We start from the raw sequence: 11,660 nt of genomic DNA on the forward strand, positions 1-11,660 counted from the left end.
TGGCCAACATAGTTCACAGCTAATTTTATTTTTGAATGTGTTTTACAAAATAAAGCAGACTTAAGCTTGCACTGACAGCACTATGAAATGGAAACAGAGGATTTAGCATGAAGTGACTCCTGCCACTTGCTAGCAGGAGTAGATAGTAGATACAATAGTAGATTGACAAGGTGGAGAATGTTCAGCTTGTCACTCCACATGCCTGGCCTTGTACAAGGGCTGAAATGAAGCCAGAAGTCCCTGAAATACCTTTTATGACCAACTGCAGCTTTTTTTGGCTTCCATCCCAAGCAGAAAGAAGGGTTTACATTATGAGAAGTTTTGCCACCCACATACCAGTAATACTTATCTTGGCACAGCAGTTCATTGAGTCTTCATAAATCAGAATTCATACTTATAAGGAGACTGGATTAAAACCTGTACTCTTCTAAAATTACCACTGTGACAGAGAAATGTATTTAATACCTGGAAAATCTACCTCATTTTGTCAGTTATTCAGCATTTTCAGAAGGTAAATGCTTATCGTGGTAACTGCTATTTCTCAATTATGAATGTGTGCTCAAAAAAGTGGTTTGGATTTGGCATTTCCTCTTATGTTAAAAGCATAAATTATGTGGTCAACACATTTATTACTTAGAAATTAATTACAAGAGCTCCTGTTCCACCCTTCTGAATTTTTCATACCCTGTCGCACTCTTTCAAGTTAACCTGCTCAAAGTGGAAAACAAAAACAACTGAAAATACTCATTATTACTATAAATACTAGGTCCTGTATCTCTATACTTGGATAACAGACTAATCGATAGCCTCTGAGCTTCTGGTTGTCCAAAATTTGCCTTCATACTCTTTGCACTGTTAGACTTTGGCCATCTGACACTTTGGGTGGCACAAACTTGATCAGATTTTTGTTCTGTTATAAACCAAGTCACTACTATAAAATTCCCCTCAGCACAACTTGTATCAGGTCATGTATGTTTCTAAACTAAACCTGCATTTCTAATTCATCTAAGCACAACTGCCCAACTTGGATAGAAAACCACTATTAATAGGCTGGCAATCCTCTCTAGTCTGGCACCCTGTGGCACAGTGGTCACTGAGCAAAGGTATAAGCAAGCCCCCTTGAAGGACAAGGGCAGGAGTTCCCAGACAGATGGTAGCCAGGAGTAACTCCCACTGTTCACTCCAGAACCCAGCCAGTCTGCACCACCCAGCCCAGCCACCTGCCCACACAGTAGTAGTGGGATCTTCTGTCTTTGCTATGATTTACAAGGCAAAATAATTGCTGTGTGGCCCAGGTACTTACTTATCAAACAGTGTATGCTATGGGAGTACCGGGAATTATCTGGAATGGTAAAGCTTCCACCACAAATAGCAACTTGACTTTCTCCAAAGGGAAGTGAAAAGAAACAAAGTTTATACAGCACACAGCCCAGTGCCTGTAAAAAAAAACAACAACACAGGCACTGTAAAGGGATGAGAGTCAGTCTTTTACACACAAAAGCAGCACTAACAAGACACAGACTGTGTCCTAGCTACAGATGATGCTTACACGGTAATGGAGAAGCTGCATTATGAAACACACTGTTGATGTGACAAGTTGATATATAAAGCAGCTCTAAAAAGGCTTCCCTTCCTACTGGCTCCTGTGTTAGACAACAAACTACCAAAGCCAGAGCATATCCCAAGAGCTGCATTCACAGCATCCTATCACCCAGAGATACCACTAGCATTTCTGCTGAATTTAGTCTTTATTTACTTCCCTGTACATCACCTAATAACACCTCTCTTTATCACTGCCAACAGGGTTCCAAGAGAAATCACTGCTGACTACCCAGCAGCAATCTGAGCTAGCAAACAGGAAAAAAATTCTAAATCACGTCCCCCTGAACTCAAAATATTCATCATCATTTTTGTTACAGAAGACATAACTACCAAAGATCCCTCTCCTATATTCCACATTGCATAGCTGCATGATAGGCTTCACTTTCAAAGAATGAGTTTTTCAGTTAAGCAGTGCTACTTTTTTAAGTCTCTGCCCACACCTCTTAATTCAGTACCTGGTTTCTTGCTTACCCAGATATCTGCCTTGGTAGTAATTGGTTTTCCTCCATAAAGATTGACCATTTCAGGAGCTCGGTATGACAGTGTGGTATACCTAGCAGTGTAGAATCAAGAAGACATGGATGAAACCTGTGCCTCAGAACTGAAAGCTTGTTTTCCTGCATCTGCTGTGCACACACCATTCACACTCAAGTTTCAGATCAACACTTGGAATTGTACCACACAAGGCAAGTCATTTATTGCATTAGCAGCATCGCAGAGAGAATTTAGAGGAATGTAAAAATCATCATACACAAGAATAAACAAACTCATGGCCTTTTCATGTTCTTTCCCCAGCACATGTAGGTTTTCAAGAGACACTCTGCTTAACTACTGCAGTCATTAGTAATTTGAAAGATGTAATGACAGGGGTCCTAGAAGAGTATTCCCTGTAGCAGATTTGAAGACACAGAATGTGGACTTCAAAAAAAAACAACCACTAGCTCCAAAAAAATTACTAAACTGGTAGTCAAAATATTTTTCAGAGCTGGAAAAAAAACCCTGTATCATTTTATAACTCGAGAGTAAGCAGCCTATATTTATTCCCCTGCAGCAGTTAGCCTGAAGGGGCAAACCAAACTAATACATGTTTTAAAGAGTGCACTTCTAATAAAAGTTAAATTTTTTTGATCAGTCTTCAGAAAATGAACACGAAGTTTTAGCAAGAGGACTCTATGTAAACCCCTTCCAATGCTATTTACATTGGTTCTTTTTCTCTCATATAACACAAATTTAAAATATCTAACTCCTAAAAAGGCCACTCGGCACACATACATTTTTGAACAATTTCATTTCAAACCAGCATGCTTTTTCCCCTTAACAGTTTTATTCTGAAGAGTTTCAGTTTTGCAAAAGCAATCTGTGAAGATGTTACCAAACAGTTCTCCTGTTTTACTAGATGTCAACATTAGCTCTAATTCAAACATCCATTTGAATTCATATTAATTAAAGCTTCCAAGCAGCACAATCATTATGATAGAAAGGCCACTTAGAAGTGAACTTACTTTTTAATTTCTTCTTCAACCACATTTACACCATCTTTTTGAGGATTAAGATACTTGTTAGTGGCACTGCCAAAATCACAGAGAACATAGTTCCCGCTATCGTTTAACAATACATTCTCCACCTTGAAAGGAAATCAACACACAGAAACATTAGATGAACACAGTGGCACCTTCATTTCCAAGTTAACTGCTATGACATATTCTCACACAAAATGGAAAACTTTTCAGGAAAAAAAAAATCAATTGACAGACTTGGCATTGGCAGTAAGCGATGTCTTATGGTTCACAGCTTCACCAACAGCAAGTGCTTCCCTACCTAGAAGTCAGTCTTAGTGACACGCCTTCTATGTCCTCAATCCTTTTTAAGTAGATAACTGATTTTTAACCTAGAGGTTCCTTTTTATTAAATTCATACCTTTAGATCCCGGTGAACTATAGGTGTTTTGCACTGATGCAACCGGGCAACAGCTTCACAGGTATCACAAAATATTCTCATTACTTCTGACTCAGTAAAGCCTGTCTGCAGTCGCTGATTCATCTGGTTCACAACTTGCCCAGCTAAAGAAACAACAAAGTATTTGTATTTTTCTTTTTTTTTTTCTTCTTTTTTTTTAGCAATTACTGTCACATACAGAAGGGAAGACGTATTTATATGCAAAAAGTCTACTAATAGATGCAAGAAATGTTTCCATAGTCCCTGTGGAAATTACAGTCTCAAATGAAAAAGGGTCCATATGACTGAAACCCGTTTGGGATGAGTTGTTGCAAAGAAACATCCATCACACAAAGATGTTACCTCAAAAGTGTCTCTTGTGTTTAGATTCACAGCCAAAACCCTGTCAGCCAACCACTTTCAATTTCATTCATATTCTAGTCACCCTCTCTCTTTGTCTTTCCGGGAGACAAATATCAAAACATTTTTTAAAAGAGGGAAAAAAAAAAAAAAAGCCCTCTGAATCTAGCCTTCAAGAAAGACCTCAGGTAACCACTTCATAAGATTCTTTCTAAGATCAGCAACCAGTTATTTCCCTGTTTCTTGAAATACTTTTACCAGACAATACTAGGCTCCCCCTACCACCAGGCTCACTGAGCACTAACAGATGAAGCAAGCCTCAGGATCTGCAGGGCCTTGATGAGCACTCTGTTGAAACAAGCATGTTTTGAAAAAGAAAAGCCTAACACTGTCAAGCTGATTGACAGTTGACATCCCCGTGGCTATTTACCAGCATAATTAAGGAAGAGTGCTACCAACAGGGAGTCAGAAGTGAGCTCCCACAAGGGTACACAAATTCACCCATGCTTACTTACCCACAGTTTGAGATAAACTTCAGAAGTTAAACCCAACAGCAAGTTTATTCCAACGCACGCGTGAGATGAGGGAAAAAATAATTTACACAGTACCTGTGTTTACATATTGCTTGAAACAAAGTTATATTCTAAAGCAGAACCCAAGTACTATTGGCTTTTTTGACCAGCACTATCAACGCTAACTTTGCTATGGTTATTTAGAACAAGTCACCTGTCAGGTAAGAGTAAAGCAGCTGTAATATTGTTATCTAAAACACAAATAGGGAAGAACAGCAGTGAAAAGCTTGCCCATCTTTCCTACTGAGTCATGTTCTAGCTACATGTTGATTGTTAGCACAAACACAATTTCACTTTATTCTCATACAAAATATTTTTCTGCTTCTACTCCAAGTTGTGTGAAACTGGCCTTTACGTTTTCTCAGTGTCCAACATCTCAGTGTCTCAACAGCAACAGCACAAACAGAAAAACAAAAAGAACCCTTTGGACTCCAGGTGTGGGAGATGTCTGTCGATCTTTGATATCAAGGGAACAATTCTAAGTAAATATCCCAGGTGATCCATATATTTTTTCTGCATGTACTCTAAGAACCTAAGAGTTGTTGCTTACCTCGACAGTACTCCATGAGAATGAGAACCTCCCAGACGTTGTCACTCACAGAGTTAACAGCACAATCCAAGTAGCTCACAATATTCTTGTGCCCAGATAACTCCTTCTGAAAAACATAATGTGCATGATTACACCTAGAAACATTTAAACAAGGAGAAGCTACTACAAGTGTTCAACCATTTATGATTCCAAATTAAGTAGCTCCTGTCCCACACCCACTGCTCTTGAGAAAGCACCACCAATACAGAAACCAAGTTCATTGCTGTCAGCAATGTCTGAGCTAACTACACAGACTGCTACACATCAAACACAACCCAAGTACTGCTCAGAAAAGTGCAATCATGTGCTACTTGTTGGACAGTGTTAACACATCCAAACTGCTGCATTCCAAAACAGCTCTGTGAAGTACCAACAGCCAGAGCCTTGGTATGTAGGGGATATGGAACAATTGAGCTACTTGTGCCCATCTTAAACTAACCTGAAAAACAGCCACTGTGACCCTTATTACAAAAGGTAGCTGGAAAAAAGTCACAACTACTGTAATCTGAACTATAACCAAGTTTTACAAAGTTATTACACACGAGCAACTGAAGGTGCCACCAAAGGAAAAAAATTAACTTGTAAGAAGTGTTTTACATGTGGAATTAAGAATGCTTACTTCACATCTGGCTATGCAAGTGCTGTCAGCTGTTGTCTACATGATAACTTAAGGTGCACATACAAGTACTTCTTGTATCAGATAAGTAAACAAGGTACTAATACAATTGACACACACATAAGCTAGAAGCATGTGGAAATAGAGTCTTCACAGTATCTTTTGTAAGGGAAGAACAGATTTTGTGGTTCCCAAGCAGTAACTAATTTTTTTTCCTATTTCTTTTTCTGAACCTGTCTATTAATTATAAACCCAGGTGTGACTGACTAAACCTTCTCGTTTCTCCTACTTATAAATGGGCATCTTACCATAATTGTAATTTCTCTCTTGCATATGTTGAGATCCTGCACATTATTAACATACATTCGCTTCAGTGCACAACGTGTCCCGCCATGGGTACGTACAAGAAACACAGTTGAGAAGCCACCTGGAAAACACAAAGACAAGACACATGAAGCTACTGGAGTTTTAGTTATTCCTCTAGCCAACATCACTCCACGCTAAGAAATTAATAAGGAAGTCAGTGTCAGTCACTGAGTGAGCATTAACGAACACTTTAAGATTTGCTGCCTCAATCCATTTCACACAGGTGACACCTTGACAAAAAAACATAAGGACTATACTATTTTGTTACAACATTTAACAAATTCTTTGAAAAGTACTCTCACATTCAAATAAATTTGTACGCATTCAGGTATCAACCTGAAGTACTTTCAGATTCATCCTGAAACCTGAAACAAACGAAGGTATTTTTCAGACCTTCACAGTTTCCAAAACCCTCAAGATAAGGAGGGGAAGGAGGGATGTGTGAATATAAAGGTTAAGATTATCTCTCCAAACCTACATTTTAAAACATTAAAATTAAAATTCTAAGAAAAGAGTCTTGAGAGATACCGTAGTAGTTATGAGAAGATACACAACTTTTCAGTACAGCCTAAAGACAAGTAGAACCTCCTTGCAACCACACACTGTGCAAAATTGTGTTTTTATTTAACACTGGACCAAATATGCAGTTAAGAATGAATATTTTTCCCACAACTAGAGCAATCAGCAGCATTCTTCATCCAGCACCAGCATGAACTGCAAGCCATACACTCAAGCTCAGCTCCCAGCTTCCCAGAATGAGGTTTTGCTTTTTCTATTCACAGGAAAAAAAGAATCAGGAAGACTAGAATTATACACAGACGCAAAGTGAAACAGCCTACACAGAAAGTACTTCCAAATGCTCAGGCAAACCACAGGCCAGCCAACTTCTGTTAGTCTTCACCACTGCTAAGGCCTCAAAAGCAGATCCCATGACCATCACACCCAGGTTCACAGAACAGCTTTCACACTGTTTTAGGGAAGCAGCCTCCTGTCAATCCATGCTCTCCTTCACTGACTGCTCTCTGATGGTAAACCAGCTTTTGACATGGGAACTTCCACTAGTGCAAACACTCAGGTATACAGTCAGTAAAGAAATATGTGAATTAAAATTATTAACAATGCTGATAATCAGGCAGCCAATCAAAACACACTCGTCTCATGGTTCCAGATATCATCTGCAAGCTGTGTTTATTAAGTAAAATACACACTTCATTTGATATAAGTGTCATACGCTTAAGCAAAAAGGCACAACCACTGACAACAAGAAGTTTCATTAGGACATTTTCTTGAAGGTTCAATATCTATTATTTTTTCCACTTACTTGCTCACAGCCAAATGAGATGCTATCCTGTCAAAACAGAATTACTGTCAACTTTAACACAACACCCTATGTTCTCCAAAATTATTAGACCTATCCTAGTTAACGTAGGGCCTTCCCCAAACATTAACAGGACACCTGCTCAAATTCTAATCCCAAATTCCAGCTAGGTCTGAAATTATCCCTATATAGCTTCTCTAATACCAGCCTGGGAAGTTATACTAAGAGCAAGATGCAGACCTCCATTACTGGAAGACTTTTTGTACTACCCTCTCAATAAAGAGACCTCTTTTTTGAGTACCAATACTTGACCAAAAATACTCAGGTAAAGCACAAATGCCTAATGATTAAAAAATAAAAATAAATATATCACTTATTGCCTTTTTATCCAGTTTTAGAGCCTTAAAATTCGCTGTGCCTAGCAGGAGAACAAAATGCCAGGTTTCGATTTTCCCTGACAATAGTTTTCACGTAACCAGAGCAGGCACGTCAGGGTAATAAAACAAGCAGCAGTGAGTAGTGAAAAAAAATCTAAATCCTCAGACAACTGGTCTTCTTGCCACGAGGTGGCAACATTAACGAACAGTTGAGCCCTGCAAGGGCCATTAAAAACAGAGCTATTTCTAAGTAGGTACCTGACCTTGAATGGTTGCCCATTAGCACGCGTCACCGCTACGGAAGTCCCTTCATCAAAGAGCTCAGTGGCATAACTGAGCAAAACTTGAATAAGTCTATTAATGTTTACAAGAAAATTAATAGTCACCAATGTCCCGGGAATCTTGATTCAGCAAAACTCTGAACCACTGAACTTCAAACTTTGTAAGTTGCTCCTGATGCCTTCTCACTGAGTGCACCAAAGCAAACAACAATCAGTGCTGTAACCATCCATGCAAACTCTTCTCAAACGTTACTATTGGGGCGAGGGGGGGAAGGAGGTGGGTACATAGACATTCTTGTGCAGAAACACAACTAGAAACCATGAGTAACTGCTTGCTAGAGACTCGGGATTGCAGGCTGACCAGATACACATCCGGTGTCTGTCAGCACAGGGGCTGGCATCTCACCAGCATTTTCAGAAGCTGAACATTTTTTCCCTTCTCTCATCTCACTGAAGACAGAAAACACAGTTTTCTCTAACACGACACATCCAAAAAACCTGTCGTAAGAGATGGCACACAAAAAGATGACAATGAAGCTCCACATGTTAAGTCACCATCATCTCTACAAACTCCCATTCCTGACCACCCATGGTAGTAATTCTGATTGCCTTCTTTAAGTCCCGACACAGTCAAGCCACAACTGCCCTGCAGCATCCACAACTACCCCCCCATCTTCACTTCGACAAAAGTGCCACAGTGGGGCCCCAAGACAGCTATGCAGGCCACTCATTCACTAGCACATGTTCTTCACCTACAGAGCAAAGAGCAATAGCTTTGCCAACTTGGAGGCTTTTCCATGCAAAAGCAACATCAGTTTGGGTGGTCTTATTTAGGACAGCACCAAGATTTATGGTACCTTTGTTTAAAAAAGGACAGAAAGGGCACAGTGACCAAGTGTCATAAACTAGAAAAGTGTGTGTGTGCTCAGGCTGTCAACAGATTTGGCAATACAATTTATGGACCTCACCCTCTCAGTCACTGCAGTATTGCAGTATAACAAGCCCTTTAGCTTACTGCTCCATAAATAATTTTATGTACCTTCTAAAAATTGCCACTAACACATTCAAGACAACACAGGGTCACTAGGCACAGAGCATAAAGGCACAATCCCATTCTCCTCCTTTATTCCACGAGAACCAGCTCCAATGTAAACTAAGAGGCCACAAAAAGAGTGACTCTGGAAACCCTCAGGATAGTAACACAGTCGGTGCTCCAGACCTATACTGGAGGCTGACCAGGTCTGAAGAGACTTGTACACAACGCAAGTAAAGTCTCATTTGCAGGATGACAGTAGCACAGCATTATCCAGCCCGGACTGGCCCACATTTTGCAGCATCCTACAGCCTTGCACAACTTCTCTCTTTTGCCCTTTCATTTCTCCACCCCATCCCATTGAAGGTGAGTGACCAAGTGGCTTTGTGGGGCTTAGTTGCTGCCTGGGGTTAAACCACAAAAGACTGGTAGGAGCCAAGTCTCTTACAGTCTTATTTCCATGGATCCCATCCCAGACTTACATAATCAAAAGTCACAGGGGACAGACACATTGTGCAAGTCCCTCTTCCTTCAAATACCTGCTAAAAAGCCTCTCTAAAGCATCTACAGTTCTGTGAGTCAGTAGATACTTTGCAGAACTATAACCCTGAAGCTTGGACAGATAAAATCATTACAAAGCTCAGCAAGTTGAAATTCACGCTTCTTTCTTACCTTGAATAGGCATTTCTCTCATCTTAACCATTCGCATTTGGGACCTTAGCTAACTAGCAATATTACAGTTGTGAGATTTGGGGGGGGGGGCTGGATTGGTTTGGTTTGATTTGTTTTAAAGTAAACTAAACATCAGCCACATTTTCTAGTCTTTTTTTTCCCTATGCATATTTAAGGTCGACCTTGAAAAATCTAATGGACCTCAATGTTTTATTTATGCTTTCCCATGTTACATTCTTGAAACTCCAAACAAGACACAGCGTAAGCTGTCAGAATTCAAAATATCCTATTTGCTTACTCAGGTAGAACAAGGCTGAAGAATCTTCCAGTTCCTTTACCACCTTTCAGACTGCTAACAACTGTTTTGTGCAGACAGATTGGAAGAATATCAACAAAGATACTCTGAAAGAAGTTACACTTAGTTTAGAGATACAGGCGGTAAGGGTTTTTTTAAGATACCATTAAAACATACCAAAGCACCAAGTATCTCTCTAACTGGTGAACTACTTGAGTGCATACTCAAATCTCAGACACAATGAGATCTTCATGAGAAGATTTCATCTGTACAGCAATATACAATAACCACTACCCACACCTGTAAAGACAGAAATGGCAGCTACTACAGTAGCTCAACAATCCAGCAAGATACACAAGCTTCCCATAAATGCATGAAAACCTGGTGGCAACACCTGTGCATCCTCCTTGCCCAGAAAGCACTGCCAGGCAGCTTTTCTGCTGAATAAAGGCAGCATTAAAGGCTACTCATCACACATACACACATTTACATTTGTATATATTTCTACATGTGCTCTTGGGTGTGCATACACGTGTATGCTTCAAGTAAAGCATCTTCCACAAGGCTCAGACACAGCTCCATCCAGAAGGGCAGTTGACAGATGTTGCCTGCAAGCTCAAGAGCTCAGCAGTCCCAAAACCAAGAGAGCAGAAATAGCTCCTTACTTCTAAAATGATCCATTTCTACACACACATTTTGAGTTCAGTATTTCTCCACTTCCTTTTACGTGTGCAGACAACGTGCTCCAAGGGACACTCCATTGCTCCTTGTCCCACTGCCCACACAAATTCCCACTGTGTAACATTCCGAGGATCAAGGCTGGTTTAGACAAGAAGCACTGCCTGCTTCAAACCAGCAGCTGCTCTTCAGGCAGCACCACCACCAATCCCACACCCAGAGGACGTTAGAGAACACCCCATGAAAGCAGGTCTGCTATGTACACCTCCATCTGCTCACTGCACCCTCAGCCCTGCCCTCAGCAGGCACTCTCACATCTTATTTCTCCTAGCACCAGCTGCAGCCAAACTTTGCAAAAAGCTCTGACAGAAGCACCTGAGACTACTTGGGGCATCCAGCATCCTTGAACTCACTAAGATGCTCTGGGAAAGATGAATTAAGGTCTGCTATCAGTTTTTGTAACAAGTTTTCTCATTTAGTAACACCTAAGCACCAGACATGCCCAGGTGCCAAACTGGAAAAAACATTCATCTGGTGCTCTTACTGGGAAAAGAGAAGCAGTTATGTCGCAAAGCAAAGCATACAAATTTACAAATCACTTTAAAAGCCCTTTAAAAATCATTAGATCCACTGATACAGTGTGCTGTCATAACCCAAACCCACAGACACCAGCAATGCAACCAGGTACTGATATTTTTATAATGAAGCAGCAGAGCAAAGCCTTAACCCCAGCCAGCCTTCACATACTTCAGAGACTTCAACATCAACTATAGGGTTTTTTTAACATCAAAGATCCCAAAAGCTCACTACAGTGCAAAAAAAAAAAAAAAGAACTCCTGCAAATTCAATTGCTACACAACATGCTACAGGAAACTGCCCAGGAATCACAGGAAATCCCCTTGTGTCAAGACAGGCAATAGGTAAGACAGACAAGGGGGTGGACTACAGAGAAACATTTAAAGTATC

The 11,660-nt window shown here is 40.3% G+C and overlaps 1 protein-coding gene across 1 annotated transcript in view; it reads right to left on the minus strand.

Annotated features, from left to right (window-relative positions):
• BMP2K (BMP2 inducible kinase) overlaps nucleotides 1–6,039 on the minus strand; it is a 33,521-nt gene extending 27,482 nt beyond the window's left edge. The window contains exons 1-6 of the mRNA XM_010003622.1: nucleotides 5,983–6,039; nucleotides 5,020–5,125; nucleotides 3,520–3,662; nucleotides 3,105–3,226; nucleotides 2,074–2,155; nucleotides 1,304–1,436 (exon numbers count right to left, since the gene is read on the minus strand). Of these exons, the coding sequence (XP_010001924.1) occupies nucleotides 1,304–1,436; nucleotides 2,074–2,155; nucleotides 3,105–3,226; nucleotides 3,520–3,662; nucleotides 5,020–5,125; nucleotides 5,983–6,039 (643 nt within the window). The remainder of the gene's footprint in view (nucleotides 1–1,303; nucleotides 1,437–2,073; nucleotides 2,156–3,104; nucleotides 3,227–3,519; nucleotides 3,663–5,019; nucleotides 5,126–5,982) is intronic.
• Nucleotides 6,040–11,660: the final 5,621 nt, after the last annotated feature.

This window comes from Chaetura pelagica, unplaced genomic scaffold (assembly GCF_000747805.2).
Source record: "Chaetura pelagica isolate M959 unplaced genomic scaffold, ChaPel_1.0 scaffold358, whole genome shotgun sequence".
Classification (NCBI taxonomy): Eukaryota; Metazoa; Chordata; class Aves; order Apodiformes; family Apodidae; genus Chaetura; species Chaetura pelagica.